This window comes from Felis catus, chromosome C2 (assembly GCF_018350175.1).
Source record: "Felis catus isolate Fca126 chromosome C2, F.catus_Fca126_mat1.0, whole genome shotgun sequence".
Classification (NCBI taxonomy): Eukaryota; Metazoa; Chordata; class Mammalia; order Carnivora; family Felidae; genus Felis; species Felis catus.
The window spans coordinates 110,062,093-110,089,075 of NC_058376.1; the positions used below are offsets into that span (position 1 = coordinate 110,062,093).

Below are 26,983 nucleotides of genomic sequence, written 5' to 3' on the forward strand. Positions count from 1 at the left end.
ATTATGAGGCACAAATGAGTTATTATACATTAACCTGGCAATCTATTCCTTTCTTACAATATTCCTGTCACGGCTGTGTCAGGTCTGATAGGTTTGCACACCTTCAGTACTCTGAAGGCAGTGCTGGTTCACAGTCTGCCGTGACTGTGGTACAGTGGTTCCCCGCTGGGGGTAATTTGGCGCCCCAGGGACACACGACGATGTCTGGAGACCTTTTTGGTTGTCACCACTGAGAAGGAGGTGCTGCTAGCAAGGAGAGGCCAGGGATGCTGCTAAAACAACCTACAAAGCACAAGGCAGCCCTTGTGACAAAGAACTGTGTGGCCTCAACAGTGCCGACTTGAGAACTCTGCTCTAGAAGTACCCACATACCCCGCAGTCAAAGCTTCAACCACCGAAGAATTCACTTTCTCATCCAGAAGAGTCTATCTGGTCACATATCCTGCAGAAATCTGGTAGGACAGTCTATGAATACAGTGATCTGCAAACATCCCAGGGCTAACGGAGACTTTAAACTTCCTCTGATATTTTATTTGTTTTTAAACGTTTATTTTATTTTTTTAACTTTTTTTAACGTTTATTTATTTTTGAGACCGAGAGAGACAGAGCATGAACGGGGGAGGGTCAGAGAGAGGGAGACACAGAATCTGAAACAGGCTCCGGGCTCTGAGTGGTCAGCACAGAGCGTGACGCGGGGCTTGAACTCACGGACCGCGAGATCATGACCTGAGCCGAGGTCGGCCACTTAACCAACTGAGCCACCCAGGCACCCCAACGTTTATTTATTTTTTGAAGGAGACAAAGCACAAGCATGGGAGGAGCAGAGAGAGAGGGAGACAGAGAATCCCAAGCAGGTTCCGTGCTATCAGCGCAGAGCTGGATGCGGGGCTCAAACCCATGAACCGCGAGATCATGACCTGAGCCGAAATCTAGAGTCGGACGTTTAACCCACTAAGCCACCCAGGTGCCCCATAAACCTCCTCTGATATGCTAGAAAAGGTGAAACTCCCTGACCTAGAAGACAGCCCCACGGTCGCTAAGCGCTCTGCAAGCACCAGCACTAATACACGCACCGTGAAGCGGAGGAGGCCACACACGAGGCAGTCTGTGGAACGAGCTCAGCATAAACCATCTGCCAGACTGGGTCAGAGGAGGAAGAGTAACTGCCCTCCCCCGGTGGCCAGGAGCCTCCCGGAAGCTGAAACCCACTGGAGACCCAGCAGCTAAGCCCCTTGGCTGAACCCTGGCATTACAATTAGGCAGTGGGTGGCTGCATGGGTCCTATGGAGCTGGCACACGTAAGTATCCTTTATCTGTACCTTGTAGCCAAGCCGAAATTATTGCCTTCTTCAAAGCTGCTGTATCTCCTTCGCTGCTGCCTCTGGCATGCGAAGCATTTGCACTTGCTTCATTGAAGCAACAGTGTAAATACGGCTGTGCATACTGTACATTTTTAACCAAGCCTGTTTATCAAGTCTCTGCGGTCTGCTTGTCACCCTCACCAGGTATTCGGGTCATAAACAACTTGAGCCTCCAATGCTATTCTCCTTGTCAAGAGCACCTTAGAAATATGATGAGCTAACTGGTAGGGGCAAAAGAAATCCCAGTTTGGGTAAAGGCAAAGTTAGGTACCAAGGCTGGCCTCTTCCCTGGCGCTGTAGATTTTGTTGTTTCATTTACTAATAAGACAAGCTTGAACATACCCAAGCAAATAAACGTGAGAGAGCTAGGAAAGCAAGGTTCCTTACGCAGTAATGGCAGAATCTGCTGTGGAGGACAAAGCACACTGCTAAGTAGAATGGTATATACCTTAATTCTGAAGGTCAAATGTCTGCCTTTATTGGGTAGTTCTAGTCAAGTTCGAGAGTAGAAGTTGTATTCTACTAGTTTAAATACCCTTAATGTTTTCATCAAGTCACTGAAGACATCATTATCAAAGGTACATTTATATTTAAAATTGGCTTCATACTGTCAATGTATATTTTATCATTAAAATAAGAAGTTTAGCTAAAGCTTTGGGTCCATTGAGACAGAACAAATATTTCAACAGCTGGAAGATGTTAAAAGTCCAGGGCAATGGCATTTGAAGAGTCCCACAGAACTACTTGCCCTAAAGACAACACATCTCAAAGAAAGCCTGAAGAAACATGCTATCTCAGAGGATACCAACAAAACACAAAAATCTGAAATTATAATCCCTCTCCAATTTTTATTTATAAAAACCTACTCAGCTATTAGAACTATTTACACTTCCGCAGGTACGAGAAATCATTTCTTCTTGAAGTTACGGAAACACTATTTTCCTAAGTATGAAAAACACTAATCGGCATCTTTATGTATTTATCATAGACATATGATGGCTTTTCATAGTCTTCAGCTCAGCTAGACAGCCAAGCAAGTGAAATAAGCCATAATGCAGTCTGATTAAAAGGAGCAAAAAGGAAAGCTCAAACTCCGTTTTGATTTAGTTTGAATTTTCAAGCTAAACTGTCAGCAACTCAGACGGAGAATTTAACTATCTCATGATACATCTGTACATTTATTTTATGTATCCATACAAGTCTGCTACCATGATTCTCTTCTTCATCTTGTCTAAACTGGACCCCATGTACTGCCCATACTCCTATTATATGGCAGTAATTCAGCCCACCATCCCAGTCTTCCTATGTGGAAACACACCACGGATGTATGTTTCTCCCCTAAGTTCATATTCTAGAAAATACAGAATATTTATGAAGGACCAGTAGAAAAATACTTTACAACCCTATATACATTGAATACACTTATGAAGAATGTTTGCTAAAGGCAGAGCCGAGGGGAGTGTGGGAGTGTGTGTGTGTGTGTGTGTGTGTGTGTGTGTGTGTGTGTGTGTGTGTGTTTTGAGTAGGGATAGTTAGAACAAATAGTGTAAAAAAAAAAAAAAAGTTTGTACAGTATTCCTCCCGGATGTCTTCCTACAACGGAACACGAATATACAACCGAAAGTCCAAAGTAAGAAGGAACATTCTGCCAAATGATTTACTTTAGTCCCTTCAGAAGGAAGTACTGGTGTATTGTTGTCATTGTCCCAGTCACAGGGAGACTTTCTACACCAGCAAACGTTAAGAGCAGTGGATTTTAAATTAAGTTACAAACACTAGAGTTGCATCCCAGCTTGTTCTGAACTGGAGTTACTTTGATCTGTTTGTTTTATACAACAGTTTTATGGCAGACGAAGTTTGAAAAAAGCTGATGGGAAATAATAAGAGTGCTACCTCCCCAGGGACTTGGTGAGAATCCAGCGACACAAATGTGTCAAATGCTCAGAACAGTGGCTTGCACACTATAAAAGCTCAACAGAGGTTGGCTGGGATGATGATGTTCACAATGATTTGATTCTTAACTGTGGATGTAATTTGAAGACAATGAAACATGGTTTCCTTCATGGTTCCACATGTAGAAATTATGCGTCTAACCTCACAAGCTTTTAAAGGATAATCACCCCTAAAAGGCATTTGAATTACAGAGCCTTAACGCTGGATGTACAGCCAGCAACCTCACAAAAGGGTTTACCTCTTCTTCTTGGTGATAATGAGTACGTCGTTAAAGAGGAAGAAGTAAACTTGCTGTTTAGATGTCCTTCTTGAGAAGAGCACCGTGTCTTCCACGTAGGCTGTCAATTCACCTCTTTTCACCAACCACCGGGAAGAGGAGACTAGAGGAAAAGGCTGCAGAACGAGAAAAACTCAGTGTATGAAGCCAAATTAAAGTCCTTTTAAGACTGTGGAAGGGAGGGGCGCCTGGGTGGCGCAGTCGGTTAAGCATCCGACTTCAGCCAGGTCACGATCTCGCGGTCAGTGAGTTCGAGTCCCGCGTCAGGCTCTGGGCTGATGGCTCAGAGCCTGGAGCCTGTTTCAGATTCTGTGTCTCCCTCTCTCTCTGCCCCTCCCCCGTTCATGCTCTGTCTCTCTCTGTCCCAAAAATAAATAAAAACGTTGAAAAAAAATTAAAAAAAAAAAAAAAGACTGTGGAAGGGAAAATAAAAACTCACATCAAAACAAATGATACATATCATGGGATACATCATTACTTGTAAGTATATAATAGTGAAATATAATTAAAGAAGTACAGTACATTCTTCAAGAGTAAATAAAAAGAGAACAATTATTTTACAATATGAAAAACCTATTAACTTGCCTATATGATAACTAAAACTCAATGAGAAAATTTTATTGAGTCAGCCAAATATTATTACCCTTCCATTAACTCTCACCTGAAAAGGAAGACTGACAAGGAGTCCCTTAAAACTGAAAAGCCGCAAAATGAAATCCATCGGTATCAACTGTAGTTACTTTAAACACCACAAATCAGAATCTGAATATATGATTACTGTAGTTAACAAACGAAAAAGATCTGCATTCATTCTATGAACTAAAAAGACTTTATTCAGGGGTGCCTGGGTGGCTCAGCTGGTTGAGCATCCAGCTTCGACTCTGGTCGGGATTTCACAGTTTATGGGTTCAAGCCCCACATCAGGATCTGCACTGACAGCTCAGAGCCTGCTTCGGATTCTCTGTCTCCCTCTCTCTACCCTTCCCCTGCTCATGTTCTCTCTCTCTCTCTCTCTCTCTCTCCAAAATAAATAAAAATTAAAAAAATTGTTTTAAATAAAAAAATAATAACAAATAAAAAGACTTTATTCAAGGGGTGCCCGGGTGGCTCAGTCAGTTAGGCATCTGACTTCAGCTCAGGTCATGATGGTCTGTGAGTTTGAGCCTCAAGTCAGGCTCTGTGCTGATAGCTCAGAGCCTAGAGCCTGCTTTGGGTACTGTGTCTCCCTCTCTCTCTCTCTACCGTTCCCCCACTTATATTCTTTCTCTCTCTCTCTCTCTCTCAAAAATAAAAATTAATAACAAATTGTTGTAAATTTAAAAAAATAAATAAAAAGACTTTGTTCAAGGGGTGCCTGGGTGGCTCAGTTGGTTAGGCGTCTGACTTTGGCTCAGGTCATGATCTCGTGGTCTGTGAGTTCAAGCCCCACATCAGTTTCTGTGCTGACAGCTCAGCCTGGAGCCTCTTTGGATTCTGTGTCTCCCTCTCTCTCTGCCCCTCCCCCACTCGTACTTGGTCTTTCTCTTCTCTCAAAAATAAACATTAAAAAAATTTTTTTAAAAAGACTTTATTCAGAAAGAAAAACTCCCCACAAACTATGTTTTGTCTACTAATTACCTACTAAGCCATACTTTGGAGAACACCGGTTCTTAAGTTTATAGCAGTTTTCCTCATGGAAATTCATCTCTGAAGGCATCATGCCACTTTCTGACTGTGAAAACAATGCTTTTCCAAAATAATCCATCTTAATCTCATAGAAAAGGCTCTATCCAAGGAATTACATACTGCTTTTTCTTTACCCAGCACCTAGTTTCCAACTGGAAAACTCAAAGCCAAAGAACAATCCTTATCCTTGGGTGCTTTTTTTTTTTTCTTTTTAAAGTTACCATAAATGCTTACTGCCAAAAATCTGATTAAAAAAAAAAAAAAAACTGTATCCATAGAATAAGCAAGAGTTCTTGGACACACAAAACATAACTGTAGTATAGTAGTATGGTCCAACCAAATGTCATCCTTTTCAGAGAACAGTGAATAAAAATAGCTAGAGGAAGATACTAGAGAGGAAATAAGAGCTAAGAAAGGATTTCATTTTTTTTTTTTTTTTTTACTTTTATAAAGGAACTTTTATAAGGAGGTTGCTCATCAGTTACATACTATTTTCCTGAAGGTTTAAAAGGAAGATGAAAGATTATGGCTGACCTCAAACTTTCAAAGCTGGCTATTAAGGGAAACTCATGGAGTTTCCAGCCCCCAAACTTCAAATCAAACGATTATCCAACTGAGATGGCTGAGACTTTAAAGACCAAAGACAGACAGAGAGATGCTTAGATAACTCCGGAGGACCCCACCAGCACACCCAAGAGGTCACCACAAGGGATCGCATGTCGGGTTTGGTCCTGGGAAGGGCTGCAATTACTGCGAGCCCAGGGCTATCATTGTATTTCGTGTAACTCTACAGGATAAACCAAGGACAGTGTTGTGGTTAAGTTCCAGTATACATGCCACCCTACAACTGTTCTTGGTGTAGGAGATGGGAGAAGAAAGTTTTTTTAAACTGCATTGTTTTTAAAATAGATTGATTTTTATGGATTCCTCATATTCCACTAGGCAAAAATAAATTTCTAATAAAGATCTAAAATCCACAGTGGCTTTCAAGAGGTCAATGCTTTTTTGGAAAATAAAAATCTAATGTTATACATGTTTTTTGTTTCAAAATTTATTGTTAGAAGATTAAACTCATATTTTTTTATTTTTTTAGTGTTTATTTATTTTTGAGAGAGACAGAGACAGAGAGACAGAGAATGTGAGCAGGGGAGGGGCAGAGAGAGGGAGACACGGAATCCAAAGCAGGCTCCAGACTCTGAGCTGTCAGTGCAGAGCCCGAGGTGGGGCATGAACTCATGAACCACGAGATCATGACCTGAGCCTAAGTCAGATGCTTAACAGACTGAGCCACCCAGGTGCTCCTCAGATAGTTTTGTGTTTTTTTTTTTTTAAAGGAAGAAACTATTGAAATGATCCAAAGAAAATAATCCAAACAATCCAAAGTCAGAATAAATGAATTCCTCTAGTTAAGAAACTCTGACTAGAACCAACATTGGAAAAGAAATCCATGAATAAAAATATATCCTTAAAAGTACTGAAATAATTCCTATGGAGAAAAGAGTTTCCATTCTTTTTTTCCTAGAAAACTAGTCTCAGCATAAAATTTAACTGATTTTATGGGCCAGTAAGACAAAGAAGAACCACTGAATTGTTTTTTAGTTGAGATAAAATTCATCATTTAACCATCTTAAAGTGTATATATAATTCAGTGATTTTTAGTACATTCACGTTGCAGTGCAATGATCATCACTACCTAATTCCAGGACATTTTCATTACCCTAAAAAGAAACCCCAGGGCACCTGGGTGGCTCAGTCGGTTGAGCATCAGACTTCAGCACAGGTCATAATCTCACCTGTGAGTTCAGGTCCTGTGTCAGGCTCTGTGCTGACAGCTCAGAGCCTGGAGCCTACTTCACGTTTTGTGTCTCCCTCTCTCTCTGCCTCTCCCCTGCTTGCTCTCTCTCTCTCTCTCAAAAATAAACAAAGATTTAAAAAAATGAAACCCCACATGCAATAAGTAGTCACTCTCCATTCTGCCTTCCCATCCTCGGTTCATGCCCTGGCAGTCATTAATCTACCTTTTAACTCTATACCTTGGCCTGTTCTGAATACTTCACATCAACAGAATTATATAGTATAAGACTTTCAAGTCTGAGGTTCATCCATGTGGTAGCATGTATCAGACTTCAGTACTTTATGGTTAAACACTATTTAATTGTATGAATATACATTTTATTTATTGATTCACCTATTTTGTTGATAGACATTTGGGTTGTTTCCCCTTTTTTGGCTATTATGAATAATGCTGCCATGAACATTTGTATACAAGTTTTCGTTTGAGCAAATGTCTTCAATTATTTTGAGTATATACCTAGGAATGGAATTGCTGGGTCATATAGTAACCCTATGTTTAACTTTTTGAAAAAAACGCCAAACCGTCTTTCATATCACAAAGACTTTTTTTTAATAATATATATACATTTTTAAATTTTATTTAAAACCAAGTTAGTCAACATATAGTGTAGTATTGGTTTCAGGAGTAGAATTTAGTGATTCATCACGTACATATAACCTCCAGTGCTCATCCCAACAAGTGCCTTCCTTAATGCCCCTCGCCCATTTAGCCCATTGCCCCATCCACCTCCCCTCCAGAAACCCTTAGTTTGTTCTCTATATTTAAGAGTCTCTTGTGATCTTTTTAACACCTTAGGGTTCTGCATTTTGTCTGCTATATCCTAGACTTCTACTTATTAGCAAGGCCCCCAAACAATGACCAGCAAATCCATCCACCCACCAATACAACACCACCCCACTCAATTACTCTTAACTTACAGCTTATGGTGTAGCCCGACAATCCTCTACTTCCCCATGTATTTATTTATAAGCCCAAACTTCCCATGACAAGCCAAAAAGTAATCCTCCTCAACTCTGTGGAGGCAACTTCTAGAGAAAGCTGTGGTCTAGTGGAAAAAACACTGGATTTGAGGCACAAACTGGTCTCTGATCTCAGTTTGGTGACCGACTTTTTCCCCTATAACCCTCATTTCCCTTCCTCCCACCAAGGTTGTTAGATGAAAAGCCAAATCTGTCTAAACAGTCTCACATCCTATTCACTCTCCAGCACTGCAACATGCCCACCAGGCCTATGAAACTATTCCAACCATGAATCTGAATGATATTTACTGCTTGCCTCCTATGAAACACATCTGTTCCAAGTCCTTTACATCTAGTAAATTAATTTTATCCTCACAAGAACTCCAAGGGCAAGTACCATTATCAGTGCCATTGTAAGGTTCAGAAAACGGAGACATAAAGCAATGTCCAAGCTCATACAGCTGTCCAAATTCTAATTTGGAATTTTCTAAAATTTTTTTTTTCAACGTTTATTTATTTTTGGGACAGAGAGAGACAGAGCATGAACGGGGGAGGGGCAGACAGAGAGGGAGACACAGAATCGGAAACAGGCTCCAGGCTCCGAGCCATCAGCCCAGAGCCTGACGCGGGGCTCGAACTCACGGACCGCGAGATCGTGACCTGGCTGAAGTCGGACGCTTAACCGACTGCGCCACCCAGGCGCCCCTAATTTGGAATTTTCTAATGCGTTTTCATCCTTATCTTTTTCTTTTTAATGTTTATTTATTTTTGAGAGACAGAGAGAGAGAGAGAGAGAGAGAGAGAGAGAGAGAGAGAGAGAGCAGGGAAGTGGCAGAGAGGGAGACACAGAATCTGAAGCAGGCTCCAGGCTCTGAGCTGTCAGCACAGAGCCTGATGCAGGGCTTGAACCCATGAACTGTGAGATCATGACCTGAGTTGAAGTTGGATGCTTAATGGACTAAGCCACCCAGATGCCCTGTCTTCCTTATCTTTTTCTTATCACTTTGAGTTTATATGTTGAAAATATTAACCTACTATCTAATATGTGAGCTGCAAACATCTTTCCAGTTTGCTATTTCTCTTTTCACTTTTTTATGTCTTTTATTTTTGCCCTCTATAGAGAAATCTTTAAATTTTTTCATATAAATGAACTCATCAATTTTTTTTAATAACTTCTGGATTTGGGGGGCACCGGGGTGGCTGAGCCAGTTAAGTGTCCGACTCTTGATTGTGGCTCAGGTCACAGTTTGCGAGTTCGAGCCTTGCATCAGACTCTGTGCTGACAGTGTGGAGCCTGCTTGGGATTCTCTGTCTCCCTCTGTCTCTCTGCCCCTCCCCCCCCTCAAAAACAAAAAAAATAAACATTAAAAAACAATGACTTCTGGATTTGGAATAAGTTCAAAAGGACTTTCCCATGTCGCTAAAGTGTCACTTCCCTGCCTAGAACTTTTCACTGGCTCCCAAATGACCTTGCTCAGCTGCTCCTCTTGGCACACAAGGCGCCACATGAGCTGCTTTTTACTGCTCTGGTTCTGCCTTACTCCCCCTGCACCTCATGCCTACCCACACTGGACACATACAGTTGCTGGACTACAGCAGCTGAAGCCATGCCCTGTGCATCTGCTCCTGCTTTTAACTTCCAGAAGCCTCTTCCTAACTCGCCTTTCAAGATTCAGCTCAAACATAACTCTGGGATGAAGCCTCGCCTGACTGCTACAAGGTTGTGCTCCCCACCCCTCTATTCCTCACAGGTAGGGATGACCACCCCCTTCCCATGAGAGTGTTCTCACACACACAAAAAAAAAAAAAGTGAGAGAAAGAGAGAGAAAGAGATGGGGAGGGTCAAACAGTAAAAACAGACTCTTTAACTATAGAGAACAAACTGAGAGTTGCTGGACAGGAGGTAGGCAGAGGGACGGGCTAAATGGGTAATGCACATTAAGGAGGGCACTTATTGCGATGAGTACTGGGTGTTGTATGTAAGTGATGAATCACTAACTTCTAAGAACAATAAAAATAAATAATAGTAAAAAAAAAAAAAAAGCCGGGTGCCCTCAACTGTCTTCATCTACTGTGACAGCTGTAGACTTTGCTGACTCCTCTGTAATTCTGTAGTCTCCTATTAGACTGTTAGATCCTTGAGGGCAGGGATCATGTTTTGGTTTTCATGCTGCCTTCCACAAAGAAAGTGCTCACAAAATTTGATGAAACAATGTATGTGCTTGGATAAATCACTGAACTTCCAATATCTATCTTCGCATCTTTAAAATGAACTGAGGGGCGCCTGGGTGGCTATCGGTTAAAGCGGCCAACTTCAGCTCAGGTCATGACTTTGTGGTTTGTGGGTTTGAGCCCTGTATCGGGCTCTGTGCTGACAGCTCAGAGCCTGGAGCCTGCTTCGGATTCTGTGTCTCCCTCTCTCTTTGCTCCTTACTCTCTCTCTCTCAAAAATAAACAAACATTAAAAAAATTTTTTTTCATAAAAAATATAAAATGAACGGAATAAAAATGTCCATTGTTGTCCATAAAGCGTTACAGAAATAAGATCCTAAGATCTTAAGAGTATTTCTAAGTGACCTGAATTAAGCACCTCATTATAAAATCAACACATAGATTATCTTCCTTTAGGCTCGCAAATAATTTTAAGCATTGAATCAAAAGAAAACAACCCAAAATTCATGAACTTAATTGATGTTAATCATTTATTTTTAAGGACCCTTAGGGTAAGCATTTTTCAATAACAAATTAATTTTGGGTTCTAGAGAAATAGACCTTAAAGATATCTTAAGCCAATTGGGGCACCTGGATGGCTCAGTCAGTTAAGCGTCTGACTTCAGCTCAGGTCACGATCTCTCGGTTCATGGGTTCGAGTCCCACATCAGGCTGCTGTGCTAACAGCAAGCCTGGAGCCTGCTTTGGATTCTGTGTCTCCATCTCTCTGCCCCTCCCCTGCTCGTGCACTCTCTCACATGCTCTCTCTCCCTCTCTCTCCCTGTCTCCCTCAAAAATAAATAAATTTTCAAAAAAATGTTTTTTAATAAAAAAAGATATCTTAAGCCAAGTGATATTCAGTGAAGAAAAAACAATTGTTAGGTAAAGAATTTATCATCTTTAAAAATCAAACTGGGGGGGGCGCCTGGGTGGCGCAGTCGGTTAAGCGTCCGACTTCAGCCAGGTCACGATCTCGCGGTCCGTGAGTTCGAGCCCCACGTCGGGCTCTGGGCTGATGGCTCAGAGCCTGGAGCCTGTTTCCGATTCTGTGTCTCCCTCTCTCTCTGCCCCTCCCCCGTTCATGCTCTGTCTCTCTCTGTCCCAAAAATAAATAAACGTTGGGAAAAAAAAAAAAATCAAACTGGTTAGGGATTTATAATCTGTAAAAAAAATGGGCAGAGCAGGGGGTGGTGGGGAGGTAGCACCTGGGTGGCTCAGTCAGTTAAGCGTTCAGCTCTTGGTTTCTGCTCAGGTCATGTTCTCAGGGTTTGTGAGTTCGAGCCCCACACAGGGCTCCAGTGTGGAGTCTCCAAGTGATTCTTTCTACCCCCATCCCCCACCTCTCTCTGTCACTCCCCCACTTGCTCGGTCTCTCTCAAAATACATAAACTTTAAAAAAAGAAGAGATAAAACTTTTGATGTCTAGACATATTTTCTAAAATACTTAAAACAAATTACAGAGAAAAAAAAAGTTCGGTTTTGAGGGATGGGGGAAAGATGGGTTTTGAAATTACCGTAAATTTCTGTAGAAGATATTATAACTGAGTGTGTGTATGTGTGTGTGTGTGTGTGTGTGTGTGTGTGTGTGTGTGTGTGTGAGTTTTTAGCAAGTACCTATCACCTTCTGCTCTAAGAATTATGGGTCATGTTCCAACATCTAAATAGTTATAGTCACGATGTTCTAGTGAAAGACTTTACACTGATTTGCAAGTCAGGATATATGGACCCTAGTCCTGATCCTACCACCATTAGTCCAGTGACCCTGTTAACAATGAACTATTCTCCGGGCTTTATTTTCCTTTTTTATACAAATAAAAGCATACAGTTACACTGTACCAGTGTCTCTATAATAGCAGAGAATCTACTCTCTGCATAAGGCTATGAAATGATGATGACTGTATTTCTACTGCACAATTTAGGAGCACTTTTACTATGAAAAAATATGACCAGTCATTTTAAGTTGCTTCATTAGGTTTACAAGTTACAAAATAAAATAGAATCATAATCGTGAGCATTCACATCCACTAAGAACTCAGTTGTGAGCCAACAAAGGACTGGGACCTCTATTTGCCATTAATGGTCATTTTCTTTTTCACTCATCCTGTCATCCACTCCTAAGTGGTGTCAGACAAGCAGTAATAGGGAGCGCATATTCAAAAAAGAACTATGGAAGAAAAACAAATTTGAGAAGAACTTTCCACTAACAACCTTTGTTTGGCAAACTGGAAGAGGAGTGCCCTTATCTGATTTAGGAGAACACGTGATCCAATTCACGGGATACCACTGTTTTGCAGGACATTTTGAGAATACTAAAGAAATCACCTTTCCATTCCAAAATTCTATTTTTCTTAACTACCTTTTTCCCTAAATTTGGCATCTTCCTGGGGGGAGGGAAGTGGGAGGGAATGTGCTAGTTAGATAACATGTAACCTGTGGCCTGGAGAAAGGCAACTTTATCTGGTGACCATAAGCAAGAGAGCTGTCTGGTCCGTCTGCCTCTATCTCCCTCGGTCAGTACAGTCCCTCTCCAATCAATTTATGGCCCTTCTTTGAAAAGCAAATTCCTATCTACTCTGTTGCCCTCAACTACCTCTCTCTATTTACATAAGACATAGGCAAGAGGAGCAATAAATCTGTTTATGAAGAAATACGAGAATACCTTAATTTTAAATTCCAACTGGGAATTAATGGTGTACATCATTTCAGTCCTTTCCATCTTCCGAGCTCCTTCATTGCACAGTCGAACCAACTGGGAACACAGAATAATAAGGAGGGTTAAGAGGTCAAGGAGAGAAACCTTAATTTCAAATGCAGATCTCTCACAGGAAATAATTTGCACTTTGGAAGCTCCAGAGACTCATTTCTGACAGTTAAAGAACTCACAGTTTTACACAGTTAAGACATTGTACCCCGTTAGAGGTGGTGGATTAAGATGTGAGGACAGAGGGGGAGAAAAAACCTCCTGAAAAGTCTGGGAGGAGCCCTCTGAGGGCTCTCCCACAGTCTGATCTCGGACCCTTCAGCTCCTTTCCTCTGCCCCTCCTCTCCTCTCCTTCGCCAGGGAAACCAGGGAAACCTCACGCAGCCCCAGGGAAGATGCGCAGTCCAAATGGCTGGGGCAGACTACCAACTTCAAAGGCAAAGTTTAAGCAGACTGTTACCTGTAAAGCATAGGACCAGAGCACAGGATGCTAAAAGAGAGAAACCTTCGGTGGAAACTACTGGTCAGTGATTTCTTCAAGGATAGGAACTTCAGTGTAATTAGAACTACTGAATTATCTACAAACTGAATGCATTCAAAGTCCTCTGATAAGGGCCTGTGACTTATAATAAAATTTATTTGGTCTTGGTTCATAGTTCCCAGCACACAGTCCCTACAGTCCTTATAATTTCTATTTACAAGAGCCATAGGGGAATTTTTAGTTATAATATTTACTTTTGTTCCCAGTTCCCAAAAGCTCCAGAGCGATGATGGTGAAATGGGTGTCTTCTTATTCATAAGAAGCCCCTTTCAACCGCATCTGAGTTTATGTTAATGAAGTAGCTTTCAGAAAGGCCCTAAGGATAGGGGCCAGCTGCCAGCAGAGCCAACCAAGTGATTACAGAGAGGGTTGTAACTTTCAGCCCTACCACACCCTCCCCCACCAGACTTCTGGGGAGGGGAGAGGGCTGGTGATTGACTATGAAGTTCAGAGAGCTCCAGGTTGGTGAACAAGAACACATCTACATACTGGGAGGGTATGAAGACTCCATGAAGACAGAAACTCCCGTGCTTGAGACCCTTCCAGACCTCATCATAGCATTGGTCTAGGCAGAGTGAACACTATGAGCAAAGGGTATACGATGGCAAAGTGCTGGTGTGCCCGAGAAAGTATAAGATCCTGACACATGAAGATGGCACAAGATGGAACTAGAGGCCAGGGTCAAAGCACACAAGGTTTTAAGGCATCTGGATTGTATTCCAAGTGCAAAGAGAAAGTCTTACCAGCAGGCTTTCAGCAGGAACGTGATATGATGCAATTTATGCTGTGATCATATGCTTTTCACAACGTATTTATTCAACCCCCTACTGATGGACGCTTAAACAATTTATGATTGCCTAATGCATTTCTAGATTTGGAGGGTACCCCAATCTTCAGTTACAGCTTATCTTTAAGTCTGAACCTAAAGAGTTCACTGATGCAGGGAATGATGGCTATACCTGATCACGGCTAGGAATCTGAAACTGCACTATCCTGAAAGGATTAAGACATGTCAGAGTGAAATCTAACTAGGCAGCCATGGCTCCAGACATTATTATAATTTCTCTCGTGGAGTATGTTCACAGTTCCCAAATCTACGTTCCCAGACTCGGTCTGTCCCCTAGGCTCTACCTCCACCTAGAAGACATCTCTTCTTGGATGACTCACAGGCATCTCAAACTCAGAATGAGAATAACAAAACCTGACCATCACCTCCAACACTCACTCCCTGCAGCTGAAAAACCTAGCCCTCACAGCTCTCAGACACCACCCTCTTCTTTGTGCTCCATATCCAACCAGCCATAAAGCCTCCTTAATGCTGCTGTTCCACGGTCCATGACCCTCCCTTTGTATTGTACCCGGAACTCAGGCTCAAACTCCCTCTTCCCTACCAATTCTCTGCCATCCCTTGCTGCTCCCCTACTCTTACACATCCTCCAGATAATGCTGTCAATCTTTTGAAGTTCAAATCTGATCATGAAATGCCTTGGCTTAAAAGCCTTAGAAAGCTCCCCTTGGTTTTCAGAATTAGGTCTTAGTAAAACCATGATCTGGCAACTGCTTGTTGACTGCAAGCCTGTTCCCACTCCTATCTTGGGCCTCAGCCCTGCAAAATTTCTGGACCAAGCCCCACGTTCCATCCTGCCCTTGCACTTTTGCATGTGCTTCCCTTTCCCTCTGCCTGAATACCCTTCATCCCGCTCTGTCCAACCAACTCCTTATCTACTAGATTTATACCCCCCTACCTGTCTTTCAAGACTTATCTGGGGCATTTCCTCTCCAAAAAGAATGAAAAGCAGAGATTGTGAAATCTCCATTATTTGTAAACCCAGTGCCCACAACCCAGCACCTAAAAACACAAGGAACATTCAGCAAATGTTTCTGCCTGAACAAGCTGCCTTCAGAGACAGTTTATAAATCACTTAAAAATAAGGTGGGGGAGGGGCGCCTGGGTGGCGCAGTCGGTTAAGCGTCCGACTTCAGCCAGGTCACGATCTCGCGGTCCGTGAGTTCGAGCCCCGTGTCGGGCTCTGGGCTGATGGCTCAGAGCCTGGAGCCTGTTTCCGATTCTGTGTCTCCCTCTCTGTCTGCCCCTCCCCCGTTCATGCTCTGTCTCTCTCTGTCCCAAAAATAAATAAACATTGAAAAAAAAAATTAAAAAAAAAAAAAAAATAAGGTGGGTGAGGGGCGCCTGGGTGGCGCAGTCGGTTAAGCGTCCAACTTCAGCCAGGTCACAATCTCGCGGTCGTGAGTTCGAGCCCCGCGTCGGGCTCTGGGCTGATGGCTCAGAGCCTGGAGCCTGTTTCTGATTCTGTGTCTCCCTCTCTCTCTGCCCCTCCCCCGTTCATGCTCTGTCTCTCTCTGTCCCAAAAATAAATAAACGTTGAAAAAAAAAATTAAAAAAAAAAATAATAATAAGGTGGGTGGGAGGAGGGAACAGCTTCTTTATAGCAATCCTGTTTTAAAATGAGAGGGGTGGGGCGCCTGGGTGGCTCTGTCAGTTCAGAGTATGTACGACTTCAGCTCAGGTCACGATCTCACAGTTCTTGGGTTCAAGCCCCACTACGGGCTCTGTGCTGACAGCTCGGAGCCTGGAGCCTGCTTTGGATTCTGTGTCTCCTTCTCTCTCTGCCCCTTCCCTGCTCACACTCTCTTTCTCAAAAAATAAACATTAAAAAAAATTATAAAGCCTACTTTATAAAAAATAAAATAAAATAAAATAAAATAAAATAGGGGAAAATGGCATTAAGTTTGGGTTATCATCTTATTTCTTAAACTTTCAAATATTGACTCCCTCAGCAAAAGGTAAGAGTCAGCCACCATGTCAGAAAACAATGTTTTAGAAGGCATATTAAAAACAAAAAGGTTCCCAAACTGTCTTAACAGTCTCATCAGTAGAGCCCATTTTAACGGCTATTTCAAAAGGAAGAGCACTATTTCAGATATGTGTGGTCTGGTGTTTTTGATTAAAATCAAGCTCAGTATATTAAAGCCATGACTTCCTTCAGCAGCTGTTAAAGCTTTATTAAATTTAAGTCACTAATTTCTTTAGGACAAATTTATTTTTTTTTTAAAAGCTCAAACACTCTAATAAGGAAATATAAATTGAAAATAAAATATTTTCAGTCGTTCAAACTTACAAAGATTAAAAGAATATCTGATGCTGAGAAGTGTGCAGTAAGACCAACATTTACATATCATGGTGGCCATGAACATGGGGACAACCTTTTATGAAGGCCCTTGGGGGCCTTTAAAAAATACCTACATTTTTTCCAGTAAACCCAGTTCTACAAATTTATCTTTAGAAATAATCAGATGAGCACAATCACTGATGCAAGACAACGTTCTAGGCAGTACTTTGTAGAAGAGTAAGTCAAACAGGTACCACACAAATGCATTTTTCAGTGTACGTTTATACCATGCACTGGTATTAGAACAAACATCCAACTGGGAGGATGTATAATAGAATGACAACAGTCATCACCTTCGATAAAAGTACTGATATATTTTTAGGTCTCTTAAATTTTCTAAATATCCTAGTTTATTTAAAAAATATACCTCTGTAAACCTGAAACGCATTCTTACAGAGCAGTACCTAAAAGGCGTAACAGAAAACTTATGAATCCCTCCCTTCCACACAAAGCTTGATGTGTATGATTCTGGAACTGTTTCTACACACCAATAACCTACATATGTGCGTCAACACATTGTATTATTTAGATGTTATCACACCATTTGTACTGTTCTGCAGCTTAATGTTCCTCACGTAACAATATAGCTTAGGGATCTTTCCCTGTTAACAGATAGATACATCTACCTTGCTGCAAATGGCTGAAGCAGTAGTTACAGAGAAGAGTGAAGAGACGTGGCTATTTTGCCACTAGGAGAACAGCTTATAATTTAATAGTATCTCCAAACAGAGGTAGCATTTTTGTGAGGTAAGAGTGAAAGCAGTTAATCTTTTCCATGGGAGAGTAAATGGAAGAGAACGGCGTCAGCAAAGACTTCACAGGCCTAAGAAACTCTCTCTCGACCACCACTCCTTCAACACCAGACATCATTGTGTACCAGCTGAACTTCAGATTCCCTGGAAATTGCCCTCCCCCTAGCTCCACCCCAGCATGTGAACAGAAGGTCAGAAGTAAACAAATTGTTATTTAGGACAAACATCTTTCTTGCTTTTGAGTTGTTCAACTAGGCCAATAAGATTTTCCAAGGCCCCAAATTCGGTAAGCTGTAACTCTCATTCCAGCAACACGTATGAGGAATCTCAATGACATTATTCACACTATACAAAAAACAAAAAACAAAAAAACCCCAAAAAACAAAAGAACAAAAAAAGCAAAAAAACTTCATTACATTAGCAGTTTAATTACCAGAGAAGATATTACTCATGTTTTCTAAGAACGAGTAACTATCCAGAGACACTTGTCCAGGGGCCTTCCACAGAGTCTGGCTCTAAAAACTTGGACCTTGATATACCAAATTTCACTCTCTAAAATAAATACTGGGAACTCCCAATTTCTTTCTTTTTTGGATAAAGCAAACAAGTGAAATTCTGCATTTTAAATTTTAAGAAATTTGTTAATGTTTATTTTTTTATTTTTTTTTTCAACGTTTTTATTTTATTTTTGGGACAGAGAGAGACAGAGCATGAACGGGGGAGGGGCAGAGAGAGAGGGAGACACAGAATGGGAAACAGGCTCCAGGCTCTGAGCCATCAGCCCAGAGCCGGACGCGGGGCTCGAACTCACAGACCGCGAGATCGTGACCTGGCTGAAGTTGGACGCTTAACCAACTGCGCCACCCAGGCGCCCCTGTTAATGTTTATTTTTGAGAGAGAGAAAGAGAGAGAGAGAGAGAGAGAGAGAGAGAGGGAGGGAGAGAGTGTGTGAGCAGAGGAATGGCAGAGAGAGAGGTAAACAGAATCCAAAGCAGGCTCCAGGCTCCGAGCTGTCAGCACAGAGATCGACATGGGCCTCTAATTCACAAACCGTGAGATCATGACCTGAGCTGAAGTCAGATGCTTAACCAACTAAGCCACCCAGGCACCCTGCATTTTAATTTTGAACAATAAATGCTCTATATGTACAACCTTTTTGTTGAAAATACTGATACTGTTTTCCCAGAATCTGTAACTCCTCATCAGTAACCTACACAAATGCAAAAGAAGATTAATTCCTGAGCTGACTATATTAGTGGTTTTAGTTACCACACAATACTAGGAGACTAGGGAAATAATGCTGATGTTCATAACTTGTGCTCAAGAGAGAAAAAGAAATGCAGAGAAAACAAGTCACGAAGACAGCATTTCTTCACAGAGTGCCTTTTGTATGCTAATAGTATCAGATTAAGGCAATTCACTGATCCCTTACATTTTTGCCAGCCTTTGCTACAAGTACCAGTGTCAAATCCAGGGAACAAGAGATGCCTGAAGGAATATTGTGGCTTACTGTGACTGGGATGTGAAATTCTTGGGAGACACTAAATATCATTCCTAATTCAACAACTACTACTGCCTTCCTCTTTCCTCTTCTGTGTGAATTCTTTTTTAACTTCTCAGTAACAACCAAATAGAATCTGAGAAAATGTCCTTCAAATCCAAGGTTAGAACTTCTCTAGTAGCTCCACCTAAAGACCGTCTCCCCTACTGCCTCCAAGGAGGCAGCACGGGATATGGGGTCCAGAGGAGAGGCCCATGGGCAGGAGGACCTTAGGTAGCCCATGTCAGGCTAAGTTTCTTCATTCGGTGTTTCCCAAAGTGGGTTGTGCAGACCAATGATAGGGCAAGAGATGAATTTAAGTGGTTGGCAGATTGCTCTGGTTTAAATTTCTATACCCCTCCAAGCTCATATGGTGAATCCCTGACCCCCAAAGGTGATGGTATGGGGCAGTGGGGCCTCTGGGAGGTGCTTTAAATGTCATGAGGGTAGAGGGGGCGCCTGGGTGGCTCAGTCAGTTGAGTGTCCAACTTCGACTCAGGTCACAATCTCATGGTTCGTGAGTTCGAGCCCAGCATTAGACTCTGCAATGGCAGCTCAAAGCCTGCTTTGGATCCTCTGTTTCCCTCTCTCTCTCTCTCTCTCTCTGTCCCTCTCTTGCTTGCTCTCTCTCTCTCTCTCTCAAAATTAAATAAAAAATATTAAAAAAAAAAAAAGTCATGAGGGTAGAGCCTTCATGAATGGGATTAGTGTTCTTAAAAAAGAAGCCCTACTGGGGCGCCTGGGTGGCGCAGTCGGTTAAGCATCCGACTTCAGCCAGGTCACGATCTCACGGTCTGTGAGTTCGAGCCCCGCATCAGGCTCTGGGCTGATGGCTCGGAGCCTGGAGCCTGTTTCCGATTCTGTGTCTCCCTCTCTCTCTGCCCCTCCCCCGTTCATGCTCTGTCTCTCTCTGTCCCAAAAATAAATAAACGTTGAAAAAAAAAATTTTTTTTAAAAAAAAGAAGCCCTACTGCCCCCGTAGTCCCTTTGACCATGTAAGGCTACAAGGAGAAATCTGCCACCAGAGAGGACCCTCACCCAACCATGCTGGCACCTTGATCTTGGACTCTTCAAACCTCCAGAACTGTGAGAAATAACAAATGCCTGTTGTTTAAAAGCCACCCAGTCTGTGGTATTTTGTTACTGCAGCCTGAATGGACTAAGGCACAGATAATCTTACTTTTAAATAAAAAATGGATGTTGGTGGCTCAGTCGGTTGAGCGTCCAACTTCAGCTCTGGTCATGATCTCAGGGTTCATGAGTTTGAGCCCTGCATCGGGCTCTGTGTTGACAGCTCAGAGCCTGAAGCCTGCTTCACATTCTGTCTCCCTGTCTCTCTGCCCTTCCCCTGCTCATGCCCTGTCTCTGTCTCTCAAAAATAAACAGGGGGCGGAGGGGGAGGGGGAGGGAGAAGGAGAGGGAGAAAGAAAGAAGGAGAGGGAGAAAGAAAGGGGGAGGCGGAGAAAGAAAGGGGGAGGCGGAGAAAGAAAGGGGGAGGCGGAGAAAGAAAGGGGGAGGCGGAGAAAGAAAGGGGGAGGCGGAGAAAGAAAGAGGGAGGCGGGGAGGGGGAGGGGAGGGAGGCGGGGAGGGAGAAAGAGAGGGAGAAAGAGAAGGAGAAAGATAAAGACAAAGAAAAAAAATCAATGTTAGAAAAATAAATTAGCTCACAAAGCGCATAATTTTATAGGTACATCCTCAAGGATGAGGATATGTAAAATGCAGTCAACTTAAACCTGATTAAAAGAAATCGTCAAGTGTACCTCACAGTAAAGTGGTGCAAAAGTGTACCAGACTCTAAGGTGATGAGGTAGCTCCAAGGGTTCAGGAAGCTTCTGATGCTATCATGATCTCTGCCCCCTCTGCCTAGCTCATACAGTATCCTCACTGACTCCTACATCTTCTACAGCTTTCTCTCAGCTAGACATTCCTATTAGCATTTAAAAGGTACCCACAGATTTTTTAATCTGTAAACAAACAGGCTTCCCACACTTTTCTTTCAGCTACAGCTCACTGGCAGCCACCATGTTGCAATAGCTTGCTACGCTTGCCAGCCGGCTGCAAATCCATGCCTCCCACTCATTCCTAACACACTGCAATCCGGCCTCCCCACCTGCCACTGCGAGGACACAACCCACCCACCTGATGATAAACCCATGAATGCCTCACTCATTACGAACTGTATCCTTTAGGGGCACTCGACAGTGCTGACCCTCCTTCCACCAAATCATCTGCCGTTTGCCAGGCCATTACGGTTTTCCTCCTTCTTTGGTACGGTTTGGTTTTTAAGTGGCCTCTGTGACGAATGGTGGAGTTCCTCATGGTTGTGCCTCAGACTCACTATTCTTCTTACTCTACACGTTCTTCCTAGGAAATGTCATCCACTCTCCCAACTTCAGAACCCATCCTATGCCCACGCCTCCCAAATCCAGGTCTCCACTATTCAAGCCAACTTGGATATTCTGTAAGAACCTCTGTTATAACCTATCCAAAATGGAAGTCAGCAGCTTCTCCCTATGTTTCTATTGTAAAGTTAAATAGGAACATCCATGTAGCTCCTCAAGCCAGAGACCATACTCCTTGACTGCTGATCCCAAATACACTCACCCAATCAATCTCCGTGCTACTTCCTCAACATTCTATTATACATTGACATCTTACTGTCATATCCATAAAGGCCACTGTCACCTCTAGCCTACTCAACTACAAAAGCCTCACAACTGGTCCCATCCCCATTGTCACCTTCACAACACATGAATTTACAGCTTCCGTATCATCTGAAGAGAAGGTCCACACGTCCCTAACATGGCTTCTTGGTATTCTTTCCTAGATTGGACTCTATAGCCACATAAAGAACATTCCAGCTCTTCAAATCCTCCAAATACTTTCTCGCTGTTGGGTCTCTACACACACCTGAGACATTCTCTTTCCCTCCAAGCCCTGGCTCCCAGCAAGCTAAGCTTGCTTTAGATTTCAGCTTAAACATCACTATGTTCTTCCCTACCATGCCACTCACCATCCTTTATTATAATTCTTATTTAATGTCCTCCTTCCCCTTTACACAGCACAGTCCACAATGGCATTAACCACAACTGTCTTATGTACCCATTACCATATTTTCAGGGGCTGGCTTCATGCCTGGCACCATGGTTGATACTCAGGAAATAGCTGTTTAATGAGAGAATGAATAAACAACTATTCGGATACCGAAAGAAAATGAGGTATCTATTGGCCCTTACAGCAAGACTGTCTGAAATAGTCAAAATACTAACTTCACTTCGTCTTTTAGCTACCTAAGGAACTCCGTGCAAATGGCTTTGAGAATCTACCAGTATTTGGCACCAAAGCCAGACACATACTCTTCCAAGGTGTTGAATGGTTTACTGTGCGATGAACTAGCTGTTCCACAGTTACCTTGCTCACTTCCTTTAAGGCTCTTTTGCAGACTTCATACTTTGGAGAGTCCTTAGGTGTTTTCTGACAGATAGTCTGCAATGAAGTAAAAGAAAAACAAAATCAGGGTCCAGCCACATCGTTTTACTCACAGCAAACTCAATAATGCTGAACACAACATTATGGACACGTATGAAGATGATATTACAATCCAATTACAAAACTAGGAAATAGTCATTAGATGCACAGGATCCAAGTAAATCCAGGGAATTATTCAATATGAAAATAGACTTCGGAGGTAGATGAACCTGGTTTCAAATCCAAGTTCTGTCCCTTACTAGCTATTTGACTTTGGGCAAGTCACCTACCTAGTCTCTGTAAGCCTCAGCTTCCTTATCTGTAAAATGGGAATAATGCCAACCTCGTCACAAAGCTGTTGCCAGGATTAAATGAAAATACATGTAAAGTTTTCTCTATGAGTGCCTAGCATACGGTAGGCCCTCAGTGAAAGACAAAATCACTTTAGTTATTACCATCATCATCATTATTTAGGTAAGTATGTTTGTAGATAACACAATTGAATAAAAAGATCAAGAAAAACAAGCTGCTGGATTTTCTCTTGATATATTGACACGTAATTTTTGTGATGCTGAGATTGACTTTCAAGAGGGTCATTTCAAGGTACACCAAATTACAAATAGTTTGAGATCATATCCATGCAAAGCCAATGGAACCATTTAAATTGTTAAAAATGTTCATCTCAATTAACAAGTTTAACACTCCTAATGAACTAAAATGGAAGGGACAATGCTTTAAGTACATTTAGATTCTGCCCAGGTGGCCAGATTCTGACGTGTAGGGAACTATTAGGGCAAGAGGCACCAAACAGAAGTGGAAGGTAAGTTGGAAACTGGCAAACCACTGGTACCTTGAATGTGGGTAAGCACTAGGCTTACAAATCCAAAGGTCAGGTGTCAGGATTGTTATACGTACTATGTGAAAAGCAAAGAGTGAGCCAGGGGGTTTATGCTAATGGTCCTCAATTTTTTTTTGACTATGACCCCCTGTAAGAAATACATTTACAATAGCAACCAGTACAGGTATACACAAAGATGAAATAAGGTTTTATTTGAAATAAAATTTAATGACATTATGATCTGTATACATCATGTACCGCACATGCTATTTCATTTTTTTAATAAACACTACTTGTGATTCAAAAATCAATTTCATGACCCGCTAATGTACAGAAGCAGTAACCAAACACTGCCCTGAAAGCAGGCATCCTGAGTCCTGAAGTGTCTAATTTTATGTAAAATTTTGTGACTACTGAATTTTCTAGGGAGAATGACTATAGCTTTACTCGTAATCTCAAAAGGGCCTCTGACCCAAAAAGTTTTGAGCCCACTGGACAATCATGGCATTTACCTTCAACATAGTATGTTAGATTCTGAGTCCTAATCTATTCAGTCAATTTTCTCTCAATTAAACAGAGAAAATATAGAAGGTCGAGAGATCATGGCATATACAAAATCTAAAGAAATATGGCTAAAAGACATTTTCAGAAGAAAAAGAACCCTGAAAATTTGTAACACTGCAAGAAATGTTGCATTTACAAAGCACCCATTTCTCCTTTTAAACAACAGCAAAATTTGAAATATTTCACTTAGATGGATCAAAGTTTCAAATGTTTATGGAAGTGTGAGAGGGGCGCCTGGGGGGCTTGGTCGGTTAAGCGTCTGACTTCAGCTCAGGTCATGACCTCACGGTCCGTGAGTTCGAGCCCCGCGTCGGCTCTGTGCTGACCGCTCAGAGCCTGGAGCCTGTTTCAGATTCTGTTTCTCCCTCTCTCTCTGCCCCTCCCCTGTTCATGCTCTGTCTCTCTCTGTCTCAAAAATAAATAAACGTTAAAAAAAAATTTAATAAAAAAAAAGAAAGAAAGTGTGAGAAATCATATGAAATAAACTCTTTTTAAATGACTTTTTACTTCTGAGAAAATCTTATGGAAGAAAGTACAACAGCTGCTCCTTGAATGTATCTTTGCAAAGTTCACAATTTTTACACAACTCAGGACAAGCCTATATACTATATATATTAATTTAGTCAAGAAACACGGAATGTTGGGCACCTGAGTGGCTCAGTCAGTTGAGCATCCGACTTTGGCTCAGGTCATGATCTCACAGCTCATGAGTTCGAGCCCTGTGTCAGACACTGTGCCGATAGCTCGGAGCCTGGAGCCTGCTTCAGATTCTCTCTCTCCCTCTCTCTCTCTCTCTCTCTCTCTCTCTCTCTCTCTCTCTCTCTCTCTCTCTCTCTGCCCCTCCCCCCCCTTTCTCTCTCTCTCTCAAAAAATAAGCATTAAAAAAAAATAAGAAACACAGAGTGTCTATTATTGTCAAGCTTAACATTTACTTCTTCATTTGTTTTCATGCCAACCCTGCAGGTACATATTATGCTACGCTTCAGATGAAGTTAGGCAGTTTGCCTGGGATCACATTGTAAGTGGAAGGGACCAGAATCTGTGCCCAGATCTGTCTTACTCCAAAAGCCACAGGACTTCTATGATGCCAAGTTTACACGTCAGAGTCCCTTCTCTGGAAGTGCTGTGGGTGTTCGTGGGGAAGAAGATACATCTGCTCGGGAGGGCACTGAGTAAGGCTTTAGTGAGGAGCATTAGGGCCAGTGCTTGGAAAACAGGCTGGCTTGTGTTGTGAGGCTGAGAAGCGGCAGCCAACAGCAACGTGAAAAAGGTGCAGAGCGGGTAAGTCCAGGAACAAGTGTGGATGGCATCTAAAAATAAACCTTTTTTTAAGCCGAAATTTGGTTTTGATAACCTGGCTGCATTCTATCCTGAGACATGGTAAATACTGAAATATTGTTCTCAAAAAAAGAAAAAATTAGAGAGCTACATTTTCAAATTCTGCAAGTCTCCCGATATTTACAAGGAGAGAAGTTCCTAAATCACAAGGGAAGGCTACGAAGGTAGTCAACTGAGGTGAAGCTGGAGAGCAGCAAGGTGTCAGAAAATTCTGGAACAACTAAAACCTCCCCGAACCAAGCAGCACAGCCAACAAAGTGATTATAATCACACACTTTTACTCATTGCAAAATGCCAGTGCTTTTAGAATATCTCTTCAAATTTGTAACGGAATATGGAATATGGAATTTTGTAACCTTAAGCGTAACTTTTGGCAGTATTTGTATCCTATGTTTTGACGTGTCAAAAAATCAAGTATGTTAAAACTGACATGAATGTTACGATCCAATTTTAAAGTAAAACTACAGCAAAATACTTCAATTGGATCACAAAGACACTATTTGGTCCATTCGCTGGTTGGGAGCTGAGTCGGGCCACCTGGTTCTCCTGTGATCGCTGCCGCTGCTGTGGTTCCAGCTCAGCCAGCGTGCGGGGGTCCCCCCCCCCCCCACGCCGGGCACCTCGCTGTCCTCTCTGCTCTGCCCCATACCAGGCAACCTCAACTCCTTTCTCCCAGCCACATCTTGCCACCATTCAAAATCAAATCCTTGTTTTCTTCATGAATGTTCCCTAACATAAGAAGGACGCTGACTTTCGTCACTTTCCTTTGTGCATCACAATTACAAAATGGGGGCCAAGTTCGTGCCTTCTAGTGCCAAAGAGTGTGTCTCATTCCCATGTAAAGCCCAAGTGCCTCAGCACCTTGAAACACTACAAGGAAGGGATCTTAGTGACCAAGCTGAGGAAACTGAGGCCCAAATAAAACGTTAAGTGACTTGCCCAAGGTCACATGCCAAGTGGCTCAGCTGGAAATGGAATCCAAGCCTCTTGTCTTCAATAAGCCAATATATTTTCCCATTTCAAAAAATGAGTGAGTGATGTAATCTGAATTCCTCAGAGTGACTACACAAGCCTAAATTGAAGATGATTTCCAACGATATTAGACACAAGTGAGACTTTCCAACTGAAGGGCACCTTCTCACTTTAGTTGGAGGATTTTATAAGAGGGATATAAAGTACATTGATTTCAGTGAAAGCAAAATAATCTTCTTAATCAGATTTATAGCAGCACAGCTCCCCACAGAGGAGAGAGCCACCAGGTCATGTCTTACGTCCATCAGCAGGGGCAGGCGAGTTACCCTCTGCATGGGGAGGATGAGGAAGGAGATCATGGGTAAGTTCCTACAGTCTTCATGGGACTCAATTCGTGACAATACTTCTTTAAAAGACGGGTTGGTGGCTCTGAGAAAGAAAAAGAAAGAAGCAACTTCAAAATATTTCCTCTTCAAATTAAAAAGTAAAAATATATTACAGGCATACCTCAAAGATATTGTGGGTCTGGTTTCAGACCACCACCACTCAAGCAAATACTGCAATATAGCAAGCCAAATGAATTTTTGGTTTCCCAGTGCCTGTAAAAGTTATGTTTGCACTACACTGTGGTCTGTTATGTGAGCGATGGCATTATGTCTTTAAAAAATGATGTACATACCTTAATTAAATCATACTTTATGGCTAAAAAATGCTAACTATCATCTGAGCTCTCAGTGAGTCATAATCACTGACCACAGATCACCATAACAAACATAATAATGAAAATGTTTGAAATA

General features: G+C 42.1%; 1 protein-coding gene across 4 annotated transcripts in view; it reads right to left on the minus strand.

Moving 5' to 3' along the window:
• ARHGEF26 (Rho guanine nucleotide exchange factor 26) overlaps positions 1–26,983 on the minus strand; it is a 129,597-nt gene that overhangs the window by 29,257 nt on the left and 73,357 nt on the right. For all 4 annotated transcript variants that reach the window (XM_023260457.2, XM_045037416.1, XM_045037415.1 and 1 more), the window contains 4 exons: positions 26,486–26,615; positions 22,418–22,492; positions 12,941–13,030; positions 3,553–3,707 (listed from right to left, as the gene is read on the minus strand). In XM_023260457.2, coding sequence (XP_023116225.1) covers positions 3,553–3,707; positions 12,941–13,030; positions 22,418–22,492; positions 26,486–26,615 — 450 coding nt within the window. The remainder of the gene's footprint in view (positions 1–3,552; positions 3,708–12,940; positions 13,031–22,417; positions 22,493–26,485; positions 26,616–26,983) is intronic.